Source organism: Carassius carassius, chromosome 40, assembly GCF_963082965.1.
Source record: "Carassius carassius chromosome 40, fCarCar2.1, whole genome shotgun sequence".
In the NCBI taxonomy this organism is placed as follows: Eukaryota; Metazoa; Chordata; class Actinopteri; order Cypriniformes; family Cyprinidae; genus Carassius; species Carassius carassius.
This window is the reverse complement of record NC_081794.1, coordinates 23,042,083-23,055,817: the sequence shown is the minus strand read 5'-3', so window position 1 is coordinate 23,055,817 and position 13,735 is coordinate 23,042,083. Positions and strand designations below refer to the sequence as shown.

Genomic DNA, 13,735 nt, shown 5'->3' with positions numbered 1-13,735 from the left:
GTGGGTGTCTAATAAACTTCTTACTCCTTTTATTAACCATTACCGAGAGACAGAGTCTTGAATTTTCATTCTGCTAGAGCCTTTAAATTTTCTCCCTACTCTTTTCAAGTCCTTGCCTTTAAAACTTTTTTTTATTTTATTGTCTAGATAGAACACAATGTAGCTGTATATTTGTGTAAATTTCCAGTTAAGATTTCAAAAAATCCATGAAACTAAATAAATGTACTCTAGGTCCAACGCTGCATTAGATGTTAAGATATTATATTATTTATAGAATAATCTCAATCTGTAAAATGTAATCTATAAAAAAAATCTTAATATTATATGCAGTGTTACTTCTCAAGTATATGTAAATGTTTTAAATACGTTTAGATTTCTACTGAAAAATAGATTTTTGTATCACCAGGTATGAAGTAATGCAGTTCTGTTGGCTTCAGCCTGATCAGAGGCCCAATGCGGAAGAAGTTCATCTGCTGCTTAGTTACCTATGTGCCAAAGGAGCCAGTGAGGCAGAGGAAGACTTTGAGAGACGCTGGAACTCCATGAGACCAAATACAACCCATGCTAATGTCCATGGAGCCGGTGCACTAGCAATCGACATGCCCATGTCATCCACCACTTCCTCATTCCCCCTATTGGAACAGTTTCCCACTGGAGATGGCTACCATTCCGAATCTGGAGATGACATCTTAACGGTTACTGAAACCAGCCATGGACTCAACTTTGAGTACAAGTGGGAGCAGGCACGGGCTGAACAACACTACCATTCTTCATCCACCTCAGGCACTTTGGGTCAAGGCAGTCCCCATTGTCAGGAAATCTACTACCCTCCAGGTGGAATAGTGGGGGGCTGTGCTGTTGAAGGACTCACCCTAGGGGTTTCTCCTTCGTATTATGAGTCCAAACAAATACACACCCCTGGTGTGGTACCAGTCCTGAGTGCTCACAGTCCATCATTGAGTAATGAGTACTACATTCGCATTGAGGAGCCAGTACAAAGCAATATTGATATGAACTTCACCCTGTGTGCTTACAGCCCAGAATTTGGGGGCAGCAATGGAAGCTTTCTAACAGGTAGTGGAGACTCTAGGGAGTGTATGAACTGTCCCCCTGAAGCTAAACCTGACATTTATTGGTCAGCGGATATGCACAAAAGCAGTGCCTATGATTCCGACACCAGTCCTGCTATGTCTCTAACTATGGAGCCTCTTTTGGGCCATGGTAGCCCTCTTAGAGCCTGGGAGTCTGGTCACTATGTCTCATACAAAGACAGGGACGGAGGTTACTACTATGAACCATCACCTCCTAAGATCATGGACCGCTACCTGATACGAGACCCAACAGAGCCTCCACAAGAGAGCTGGGGGTCTCGAAGCTTAAGACAGGCACTTGGGGAACTGGAGGAGCCTTTAGGTGTCTCACCATCACTTGGAAGTCCTCCAGAAGGCTATGCTGATCCTTACTTGGAGAACATTCAAGGCTCTATTATAGGAAAGAACGTTACAGGAGGATATTATGATATGATGGGCCCTTTGAGGAAGACTATGCCAGGTAGCCACTCAGTTTGTATTGACGTGGCTTCAGGTGGAGCTATATTTGTAGGACGAGATGACAGCGACTCAGAGGAAGAGGAAGACATCTTTGTGGAAAGGAGAGCAAGAAGCTGGTCCACCAGCAATCCAGCAAATACAAACACAAGGACCTTGCGTCAAAGGCAGGGGTCTTGTATCCAAGATTCATATGCAGATTTCCACTACACTATGCCAATGACTGACGTTGAAGATACATGGCCAGAAGAGCAGATCCTGCCATACCATATGGCCAAACCGGTTGACTACTTAGAGGCAACAGTCAAGAGCAACACTTGCCTGGTGCATGGAAGACATGTACCTTCAAACCCTTCACCCGAGTGCAGCTCATATATCCATATGTGTCATGAACCCAGAGAGGCTGAAGTATATCCTGTGCCATGTTGTCAAGCTTTGAGCAGTTCACATTTTGTAGATCCTCTAACAGGAACACTTGTGAGGAACTGCTTCATGATTGACTGTATTCCAGGGAAACCCATGACATTGCCAAAAAAAGACCAACATGTAGGTGCTGGACCTATAGTTTCCAAAACAGAGCCATCAAGGGAAGGTGCCAAACAGTTTGATGTCTCACAGCAGTATGTGGATATCGCGGTAAGAGAAACAAACTTGAAGCAAGAAAAAGACTTGCATGAAGATGCATCACTAATGGATCCCAAAACTGAAATTATTGCCATCACTCCACAATTGGAGAAATCCCAAGCAGAGTTACCCAAATCAGAGCCAGAGTCAGACTTAAGCAAGACAGCGGATAGTGGTGTGGACCATGGACGCTCTAGTATCAGTCTGGTGGAGATTGATGACTGCAGCGATGATGACATCACTGATGTAACCTCAGGGATTTTTGGTGACTTTACCATTGAAGTAGAAACTGTTGACTACATCAATCCAACATTCAAGACATTACAAAAGCAGGTTGGTACTCCAGACTCCATGGACTCCATTGACATACCATCTACAGCATGTTCCAGCGAAACACTCAGTCCTGCCTTCATCCATCCGTCAAGCTCACCAAAGACAGTGGACAGTGGATATGACACAGAAAACAATGAATCTCCAGAGTTTGTCCAAAAGGAGCCCCATGAGCTTCAAGATTCTAAGGTTTTCATCCAACCCTTGGGAAAAGTAACATCTGGGTCTAACTTTGAACAAGAGATTATAAGGGCAGAGGATGAAAAGCTAGAGGCAAACGTTGATACTGTAATGGAACTGACAACATCTGAAAGCAATGATGGAGAGCTGAAAGCGCTGAGTGATAAAACTCCATACAGAGATTCGGCCTACTTCTCTGACTATGATCCCGGGAAAGATAAAGAAAGCGAAGAGGACATCAATGAACTTGAAGATCAAAAAGATGGAATGGAGGAAATTATAGATAAAGAGGAGCTACTTCCTCCAAAAAAGGAGGCAGATGAAGATGAATATCTTTTGCCATCTACAAATGAAAGTGAAAAAACTCCTGAAAACTCTCATGATGTGACTTCAGTTGTTCCATCAAAGATCATTGAAGGTTGTGACACAATCAGTAGTTTGTCTCTCTCATCTCCTGATATTGAAGTGTCTACCATAAAAGATCATTTTGGTGATGATGAAAATCTTGCTATAGATTCAGATCTTTCTGCAGAGCTTGTACCGTCGGAATCTGAAGGATCTAATTCAGATGCTTTGCTTGGTCCTGATGTAAAGCAAGAGGAATCTTTCAAACAAGTATACAGTGAAGACAGACTGTCTCAGGAACAAGTCACTTCTGAGGGTGCAGTTGCAAACACCAATATTTCAGAGGTCCTTATTGATGAGAATGCAGAAGGCATAGTCAAAGATGTGAGCTGTATCATGTACAAAGCGGAACTAGCATCTCAGAAGGAAACAGCAGAAAGGAACAGTTCTCCTACACATGAGGGACTGGAATACAGGAATAAGTACTATGAAGAAGGAGGACGCAAAAGAAGCTCCACGCGTTCTGGCTCTCCTCCTCCTCCGCTAGAAGGACGGGTATCTCCCACAGATGGAGAGGAGGCAGATGAGGAAGATGGTGACTCTGAGGATAGCGATGAGTCCGATGAGGAGCTCCGCACTTACAGTATCCAGGAACAGAGCGAAGAAAGCGAGGATGAGATCTTGACCGTACCTATCATTGTGAGCGACTGCAGTGATGCACACAAACTGAGAAGTCTCCTTAAGATACCAACGCTGCTCAGTGATACACTGTCTGATGAAATGGAGAACAAAAAGAAAGTAGTGTCTTTCTTTGATGACGTTACTGTCTTTCTGTTTGACCAGGTATTTGTTGTCCAATTATTTCAAGAGGCTTTCAATGATATATTGAATCTAATTTGAGTAATGTTGAAGTTTAATATACAATTATGTCAACCCCACCAGGAAAGCACAACCAGAGAGCTAGCAGATCAAAGTTTTCCCTTGGATGGAGAGTCAAGCAAACCGAGTGCAAAGGGTAAAGCACAAAACCAGCAGGAAAAGATCAATGCCTCCGATGACTCTTCTGATGGAAACATCTCAGAAGAGAGTAAGATACTTTTTCCCTTTTTTTGGCCATTTTCAAGATTTTTTTTACAATAATTATGTACCATCCTGCTTTCTCTTGAATCTAAGGTGCAGGGTTTGAATGGGAAGATGATTTCCCATTGTTGCCCCTTCCCACATCTTCTAAGGGGTCTCCACCGGACATCACTCCAAAGCTGAGCCTAACTAGTGGCAGTACTAAACCTGTGGCACAGGTCTCCCGTTTTACCGTTTCTCCATCCAGTGTGTCACGTTTCTCCATCACACATGTCTCGGATTCAGATATGGATTCTGCAGGAGGTGAGATAGCACATGTTTTATTTTTTATTTTTTTAAATTGCGAGCCAGTGCCACCATTTTTTTAATCATCATTTTCACAAAATTTTCATGGTCCCTAGAATATTTTGTTGTATGAATCTGGACATGCGATATATAAAGTATATTTTGTCAAAGACTATGTATGTTAGCTTACATGTGAGTGAACAATGCTTCTGTTGCTTGTTTCTGCTTCTTCACTTGCTTTTGGAACTAGAGACTCTGTACTATTTCAGAAGATGCACAATAGCGCCCCCTAATGTATATCAGTGAAAACATGGGATTGCCAGAACTTACTGTCAATGGTTCAATTGCATGACTCCAAAACAAGCTCAGATGAAAATGTGCACAAATTAACGTTAGTTTTCAAGTTCATTATGTGTTGACTTTTATCACGCATACTATTTCACATGATATTGTCTTTGAACAGATTTGTTCTACAGAAAAAAATATTTTTTTATTTTCCAAATACTTACTTTCCAAAGTGATAATTTGCATGTTAATTAAACATAAATCTAATATAAATGTAATGTTTTTTCCTCTGTTTTAAAGGGAGCAGTGAAGATGGGGAAAAAGAGTGAATCACCATACTACTGCCAACACAGAGCAGCACTGACAGACACTTATTTATTTTTGTTTTATTTTTTTATTGAGGAGATCACAGTAAGAATGTTGTTTTGATCTCTTTGGAAACCCTTTTGGATCCCATCAAAGACAGTGCCTCTTAATGTCAGCAAACACTTCAGAGATGCCCTTTCAAAAGGGCCCTAGAAGAAAAATAAATTATGTGGGAATGACTAAAACATAATCGGAAACACAAACTAAAATTTTGCGTATTATAAATGAAACAGAGTTTGGATGGATCTGCGTATGGACCTACTGGAAACTGACTGTGACTGTTTACAACATCAGATACTGTATTTTTGGAAAGTGTTAAAAAGATTCTAAAGGTATCACTGCATCAAAAATTTAATGAGCGAAATGTAACAAAACTAAATTGAACTGATTTTTACTGTGAAATATCAATGCAGTGTTGTCGTCTATAAAAGGAGGGGTTAGGGGTTTTTATGACTAAAAATGAAGTTCACGACACACAGCTGCCTTGTGTTTGTCACCTGCCTGAGAGTAGCATTGTGTTATGGTGACACGGCATTCTGAAACCACTTTTATGATTTTATTAATAATTACACTAGTATTATTATTATCGATTCTCTTTCTTCATGATTTGAATGCTTAGTGTTTTAGATCATTTTGTTATTTATTTACTTATTTAGTGCTTCGATTTAAATATGTTAGCACATACGGCAAATGATTTGTCATTTTTTACTACTTCCCTGTTCATAGCATAAATCATGTTTCACAGTTTGACTTTGAATATCTGCAGTTAAATCCATAAAATAACAAAAAATATCTTCTTTTTTTTTAAATAGTGAAGTTTTAACATGCAGTAGAAAAGTAGAAAAACTCAAAATAACCTCAAAGATAAATCTTAAATCATATGTAATTGACAAACTATTATGTAAAGGAGGATTTGATGATTTGACATGTATTTAATGATGTATTTAGGGTGACTACTGGTGAAGAAGGACACTTAAACTCAAGCATCATCATTAATATATTGTAGCCATTTAGATCATATTATAGAAAATGATTACAAATGATCAGAAAGTGTTCCACTTTACCCGTATTCACCCTATTAAATGATGCTGTACATGCTTTCTACCTGTTAAGATTGAAGCCAGGTTGTATTATGATCAGGGTGTTAATCATATACTTAGTGTTATTTATTAGTCAACATGTTTTATATTTCCTTGAACTTTGAAGAACAGATCAATGCTTTTCAGCATTGCGAGCTGCAACGCTTTATGTCTAGTTGTTGGACTTTATAAAAATGGACTAATAGGAACAATTTAAACTGCTGAACAAAATGGACTTATGTATGATATTGTGGGGTTTTTCTCATATGGTTGGGAAATAACCAATTGGATATGGTCAAGGAGGATGAGCCTGCTGAACCGTGTACAGTACAGAGGGACTCGATGCTACCTGCATACTTCTGTGTGTACGACCAAGCATACGTCTCAATACACTACTCTCGATATGTTCTGTTCGTTTGCCTGTGAAGGCGTTTATTCTATGTAATCATCTCACTTAGATTGAACTAGACAACAGTCTGTACTATTTTTGTATTTGATCCAACAATTTTAAACTGCTGAAAGATCAAATAGGCACTTGGGAGGTAAAGGGAAAAGATATGTTTTCTGCCAAAGAAATGGATCAGTCGATGTGGCACAAGCCGGATTTGCGTCCCGTAATTTATTCTGATTCAGAGCGGCAGATTCACAGATTTTTCTTGGGGAATTTGCCCTTACGATGGTTTTGAGTCGCAGTATAATGTTAAGCGAGAGTGTATGTAATTCTGTTCCTCAAATGTGTCACAAATTTAGTGAGAAAAATAAAACGATTCTGTTGGACGGTTCTCTCTTACCGTTGTTTTACTGTATAACTTTAATTACAACACATTAAAAGCAGATTCAACATCATAAATGCTAGATGACAGCATAACTGTAATATATTGATATTTTAGCAGGATAAATAAGATACATACACAGGTAACCATCACTTTTATACAACTGGCTGCTTTATTAGTCTTTCTACACATATTATTTGTTTAAAATGGCACATACAAGGGCAAAAAATTTAAAATACAAATAAATGGAAGAAACTACATCTGGTGGAAAAATATCTAGGCCTAATTCCGAAATGGGCTACCAAGTGGATCATACAAATTCTTTGTACAGTCATACTCAATTTTTCCATTCTCACTCTGTTCACACACAATATTTACATCGTATACATACAGTATAAGAACAAAGATAATCACTATACAGTGTTCATAATCAGTGAGTATTGCATATTTTCATTTGGAAGTTACTCCGGAAAACTGGTGATGTTTGGTACATACAACCCACTAATGAACTAACTGATGTGGATTGGGCTAATGAGTGAACACTGGTGATACGTGTTACTGAAAGTCTTTAAAACCCTCGGATTGTGGCACGCACGTAGAAGAATGAAAGAGAGAATAAGTGAGAGTGAAGTTGTTTGTGTGGCAGTGTTGAAGGAATGAGTGTGGGTATTAAGAAAGTATGAATACTGAGTGGATTTGTGTGGGTAGTTTAATTGAGGTACAAAATAGAGAGGGGAATCGCTTTAAGAGCTATCCACTTGGCCCTTTTTAAGAGATCTTTAAGTTATGGTACTGTATCTGCAAAAATGATATCAACAATTGATATCTTGTTTACTACACTGGAAATGTGGCTAATAGAATATGGTCACTATTACCATTTAGGAAAGGCTTGCCAGTCTTGGCTGTTTGCTAATAAAAGTGCAGATTAAAATGTGTCAAATTTGAAATTTCACTGTTCGTTTTTAACAAATCAGATCTTAATAAGTTAAGTATGTTAATGACACATTTTTTTTTTCTGTGGAATGCAAACGTGAAATATTTTATCAGACTTTGCAAACCATTATTTTACCTTAAAATAAATACCCCAAAAGGAGAAAAAAGTAGGGTTATTGGAAGCCATATCACATAAGTAATTATTGACCAAAAATCATGATAGTGAAAAAATATACTTAAATCTACAATACTTAATATATCATATAAAAATGTGTTTATATCAAGTGAAGAGGTGCATTTCTGTTCAAATAGAAATTCAGAACAAGTTGTTTCTCTTTAATTGGAGGCTGAACCTTGATTCAAAGTGCAGCAGATCCTAAACAAATGTATTGTAGCAGGAGGGCAACAGATTTCTACAGAACCTTACATACATGCCTTGAATGAGAAAAAAACACATAGAAAAGAATCATGTTTATATTTGGTAATTTGAGTAGATTTCCTCAATGGACCAGACGTTTTTGAAGTCTTCTAAAAATCAAAAGAACTTACTAAATGTATTACATTTGTATATTTTTATATACATACAAAAAAGGATAGATAGAATCAAGCTTAAAATGGATCATCAACTAGTAGCAATGGGAATACTTGAATGATCAGAAGCTCAGAGCATCGCCTTCTCTTGCTTTGACTGAGGACTGTGGGTAATTTCCTGTAAGAAGGCTCTGTACAGTAGCTCTAGTCCATGTGACATGCAAAAATGTGTTTGAAATGCTGATGTCCTAATACGGGAGTCGAGATACAAGGTCTTCGGTTATAATGAGTTTGGGTTTCTACTTGCTGTTGGAATTGTTTTGTCTTTGGCGAGATGTGAGCGCAAATGTGGTGAATTGGAGAGGACCCTTCATTCTAAAAAAAAAAAAAAAAAAAAAAAAAATTTAAAAACACAAACCATAGCATCATATAATGGACAGACATGCTGTTCTTTCTAAGCATGCTATTACCAAAAATCTTGGACAATATAACATGCAGCATGAATTTTAAAAAGGGAGGTTCGAAACCTAACATTTGAGGGAATAAAAATGGAAGGGAATGGACATTTGAGATTATTCATGCTTTAAAATGTGCTGATTGTAATTCAACTTCAGTCTCTTCCCTGTGTCATTTACGCATCCGTGGCTGCTCAAAAGATTCATTTCAGAGTCACTATATTGACAGTCATGTCAGGAAATGATCATATTATATTCTGCATTCAAATCTGAAATTGTACATGTAAATTGAATTCTTTAAAAAGCTGGAGATTTATCACAGACTGAGGAGGAAAGAACCTGAAACTGAATTAAAATCAAGCCTAGTTATAAGTTTGACGTCCAATACATAATATACAGAGACCCAAAAAGCGTTTTGAACACTAATGACTAAATAATTGAATTATCATGATAACCATGAATTATCACAATACATTTTATACCATATTTTTATATATTTAAAACTAACAAACTACTCTTTGCTTAAAAAAATACTACTTGCTTTGATTTTCAATGATGTCAGAAGCATGCAATTGTCTTTCATTTTCCCCCAAATATATTAAAATAAATGATCATGGAGTTAAAACTGCATAGTTTACTCACTCAAAAGCGTTCAAATTCAGAAACCACACTGAAAAAAAAATGAGGACAGGCCTGGAATTTGACTATTTTTCTTATTTAATGTAAGAAACTATACTATAAATGGTCGTATGAATTTAAACAGGAAAACAATTGGTAGCCACTTTCACAGAAAATCGTACAAAACGGTACAAGATCATCAACTTCAGAAGGATAAACCAAAGGAGAGCAACTTTTTACAGTCAATTGGAAATCAGTTCAGCAGATTGTCAAAATTATGACAGTTGTTTTACAATTCCTCTCCCTAATTTTGTGCCCATGCACATTAAATATAAGCAGTGAGAGTAGTATGTTAGTATGTTATTCTGAACATTTCATTGACGTATAACTCAAAACCTGACCATGTTTAATAAGAGTAAAATATAGCACTGTGAAAGCTGCATTCTAAATGCAGAATGTAATAGTATGATATTTCAGATTGATAGTGTTTGCAGAGACCAATCTGAGCATCATGACAACCACAAAGACTGCACAGATATTAAGATAAAAAAAAATAATCATCAGCAGACAATCAGATCAATTTAGAGACAAATGAATTAAATTGTTGACAATGTCATTTTCTATTCATGGCAATAACCCTAAAGTCACAGAATTCAAGCTGAGAAATGACTACACCGCTTTAATCTGAAGAAATGTTTATTAATCTTTTCAAGAGTAGAAAGTCACATGGTAATTTAGCAACTTCGCACTGTTCTGGTGTCGCTCAAAATACATGCATATTGGAGTGTATATACTTTGCTGTACAATTATTTTACTTTCTTTCCTTTTACGTACATCCAAAAAGTGGGCATTCGACATAAATATCATGACAGAGGTGGAGCTCTCTCGGAGCGTGGCGGCTGTATCATGGTCTTTACTCTAGTGCAGAAAGAAGAAACACTGGCACTGGCTTCCAGTCCTTGACACCTTACTGCTTTTGTCTCTAAATTCATCAAAACAGAGATGGTGAGTGTTGGCAGAGCTACAGCAAGACTTTAGTTTAGTTACACACAGAAAAAGACAAACGGTGTAAAAGCAAAAAACTATAGCTGGAGGAGACAGACAGACACAAAGAACCTGGCAGGATCTTTGGTGGAGGAAAACATGAGAAAAGTGAAAGCAAATGTACAATCTGGATGTCTCCACGAATACTTTGTGGTAATAATAAAGGTGCTTTTTATTTAATTGTGCATCACCTTCATGTACAACAATAAATCGACTTCTCAAGTACAATACAGAGAAAATATCGAGCAGTGCACCTTTAAACAATTACTAGACCAGACAAGCAATATGGTGTCTATCACATCAGAGAAACCTTCTCTCTTTTATAGCTTAATCATAAGCATTTTGTTTCTACGAAAAAGGTTCCCTTTCATTACAACACTGGAACTAAAAGACTTCAACTTTCACTCCTGTGAAAAAGGCTAAAAAACTCACACAAGTGGTGTGTAAGTGTATTATAAGCATCAAATATAATGTTTAAATTGATACTAAACTGAAAAGTATGGTATCAAATTTGATTATTGCTGTTTTTACATATGTTTAGAATCTAAAAGCTGTACTGTACACTGGGATCCGCAGGGATCTTGTTGAACCAAATGAAACAATGCATTCATGTCAAAGAAAAAGATCAGAAATACTCATGTTTACAACTTAACATTCGATTATCATTTACAAATATTGTGTGCTATGTACAAGGCACTGGATCACATGGATTATATTAATATTAAGACTTGGCACATCATTAATAGGGATGTATCGCTGAAACAACCGCAACACAAACATCAGTGCAGAAGAGAAAATAATGGATAGTTCGGATTCAAAAATCTGATTGGATGAGCTAAACATTCTACATGAATAAATTAGAAATATTTCTTGGCAACAGTAACTGGCCTAGACTAAAACTAGTTTGTTCATTCCTTTCTGCTTTTACTCATATAAGCAATGAGCCGCTTGTTACCATGTGTTACAGTGATGTACTGTACCATGTTTAAGAGGGATACACCTCTCATCTGTGGTGAAAACACACAGCTTCTCACTGCTTCACTCGTGGATGGTGGTGAGACATGGATATGTAGGTACCAGTTGTCTTTTCTTTCATGCATGAATCATGAATTCCAGAAACAACCCATTTTTGTCATTTATATTTAAAGTATTTGTTCCAATTCAACTTCTATGCTTTCAAACGCAATCTTCACTTGTGACTCAGGGAAGGTCAAGTGTGTACTGCACATCAGAATTCACCGTCCTGCTCTACAACACTTGACACATTTAAAACACAGATACTTCATTGAAGGGACTCCAGGTGAGATATTATGAGATCACGGAGACCCTTTATAACAACGATATAAGCAATGAAATGGAAAAACACTGAAAGTTGTGGTTAATTAATTACATCAGTTTCATTCAATTGTACAATGTAAAAGGAATCATTAAAAACACCTGACTATCTATATATATATATATATATATATATATATATATATATATATATAACTTTTTTTTTTTTTTTTAATGTGCAAACTTACCAATACAGAATATGGTCTTTCTCAGCCGAGTTTCATTATTAACAGTCGTTTATACTTGGATAAACCCACTGGTATTGTTACAAACAATAAATGTAATCATATTACCACATTGGTTTTCATTAAAGTTTTTTTGTTCAACAAAAAATATATATTTACTCGCCTTCATGTAGTTCCAAACCTAAACAACTTTTCTATCTTCCACAGAAACAAACAAAAAATCTATTATTATTTCTGAGCTGTTCTCTTCCCTCAAGTGAAAGTGAATAAGGATCAGTTGATGTCAAACTCCAAAATGACAAAAAAAACTAGAAAAAAATCTGGTTACCATTCACTTTCACTGCAAGGAAAAAAAACACTTCTTCGATTTCATAAATAAGTCTTTTTGTGTTCCATAAAAGAAAACATAATAAAATCATGTAAACAACAGAATTTAAATTTTCATGTAAACTATTCCTTTAAATCCGTGGACCCCTGGATGGTAAAAGTTATGCATTTATACATTGTTGACATGTACAGTACATGCATGAAAGACAGGCAAGAGATACATAAAGAACATTCAACTTGTTTACTGAAGAAAGTTCAACATTCTCATGATAGGAGCGTATAATGAGGAAGGTCAACATGGAATACTCAGCATTCCGGTTCCATTAAGCTGCTTCCAACTGGGATAAAATATGGGAACTAGAAGGTGGGAAGGGTGGATCTAGATCCTCTTCCTCTGAGGGTGGAGTGAAGGGGGATGACAGGGGAGTGTGTGTGGATGGAGGGGAAGGTGGTGTCTGTGTGTTTGTCTGTCCTCTCACACTGTCGAAATCAATTTGCCCTCCGCACTGTGGAACAAAGAGAGGGAGATGCTGCCAGGTTGGCTTTGGACACAGACATATTGAACCACAAAGAGCATAAAGCACTGATATTCAAGGAATAGTTCACCCATAAATGAAATTGGTCATCATTTACTTAAAAGTTCCAACTTCCAAGCCTCTGTGACTCTTTATGTGGAAAACCAATGTACTGGTGCTCTCTTTTTTTCCCAGATTAACTGAACGAGGACTGCAGCTTATCGAGCGAAGTCACCATGAAATAATAAAAATGAGTCCATACGATCTAATTCTGGATCCAGTTATATCAACCTTGGGTGAGAAACAGATGGAAATTTACACTGTGCACTGATAAACTTTCCCTTCAGAGTTGAACTCAAGACCCAGATCAGTCAGATACATTGAATAGGGGTCATGAGTTTTATGAATATAGGAAATTAGTTTTTTGAACTTAGAAACCTTTTTTTTTTGTGGTCCAAGGAAGGAATAAATGACATGTCCTTTTGTAATGACATGAGAGTGAGTAAAAGATTGTCTTTTCATTTTTGAGAGAACTATTCCTTTAATGTTACTGCTAATACTAATCTCTATTAATGCACATTACAAACAAGTGATGGGCTGCATTTCCTACAAGTCTGTGTGTGTGTGTGTGTGTGTGTGTGTGTGTGTGTGTGTGTGTGTGTGTGTGTGTGTGTGTGTGTGTGTGTGTGTGGTTCAGAAGTAAAATGTAAACAGTTCAAATGTGTTGTCGTGTTCTAATCAGAAGTAAGAAAAAGCTTTAAACCCAACCCATACACATGCATTGTGAAAATGGAGCCCATTGTTCTAAATGCATCATGGGGGTCAAATCTAAATGGTGTGTACAGCAAGGTATAAAGTGAACTAGTATTGAAAATATTAGGGATAGCATGTGGAACAC

At 37.1% G+C, this 13,735-nt stretch overlaps 2 protein-coding genes and 1 long non-coding RNA gene across 14 annotated transcripts in view; 1 reads left to right on the top strand and 2 right to left on the bottom strand.

The window, feature by feature from the left end:
• Nucleotides 1–5,481, top strand: part of aatkb (apoptosis-associated tyrosine kinase b) — a 60,683-nt gene extending 55,202 nt beyond the window's left edge. For 5 of the 6 annotated variants that reach the window (XM_059532661.1, XM_059532663.1, XM_059532666.1 and 2 more), the window contains 4 exons: nt 407–3,869; nt 3,969–4,113; nt 4,200–4,409; nt 4,977–5,481. In XM_059532661.1, coding sequence (XP_059388644.1) covers nt 407–3,869; nt 3,969–4,113; nt 4,200–4,409; nt 4,977–5,005 — 3,847 coding nt within the window. In that variant the 3' untranslated portion in view covers nt 5,006–5,481. The remainder of the gene's footprint in view (nt 1–406; nt 3,870–3,968; nt 4,114–4,199; nt 4,410–4,976) is intronic. The other variant, XM_059532662.1, reaches the window with a different exon arrangement.
• Nucleotides 5,482–6,178: 697 nt separating this feature from the next.
• LOC132122444 (uncharacterized) lies at nt 6,179–6,458 on the bottom strand. The gene is made up of 2 exons (XR_009426378.1): nt 6,358–6,458; nt 6,179–6,305 (listed from the first exon to the last, which is right to left on the bottom strand). It is a non-coding gene; the product is annotated as an uncharacterized LOC132122444 (long non-coding RNA).
• Nucleotides 6,459–7,182: 724 nt separating this feature from the next.
• The window catches only part of baiap2b (BAR/IMD domain containing adaptor protein 2b), a 56,469-nt gene continuing 49,916 nt past the window's right edge, over nt 7,183–13,735 (bottom strand). For 6 of the 7 annotated variants that reach the window (XM_059532703.1, XM_059532700.1, XM_059532698.1 and 3 more), the window contains one exon: nt 10,110–12,828. In XM_059532703.1, coding sequence (XP_059388686.1) covers nt 12,798–12,828 — 31 coding nt within the window. In that variant the 3' untranslated portion in view covers nt 10,110–12,797. Of the gene's footprint in view, nt 8,734–10,109; nt 12,829–13,735 lie in introns of those variants that run through there. The other variant, XM_059532701.1, reaches the window with a different exon arrangement.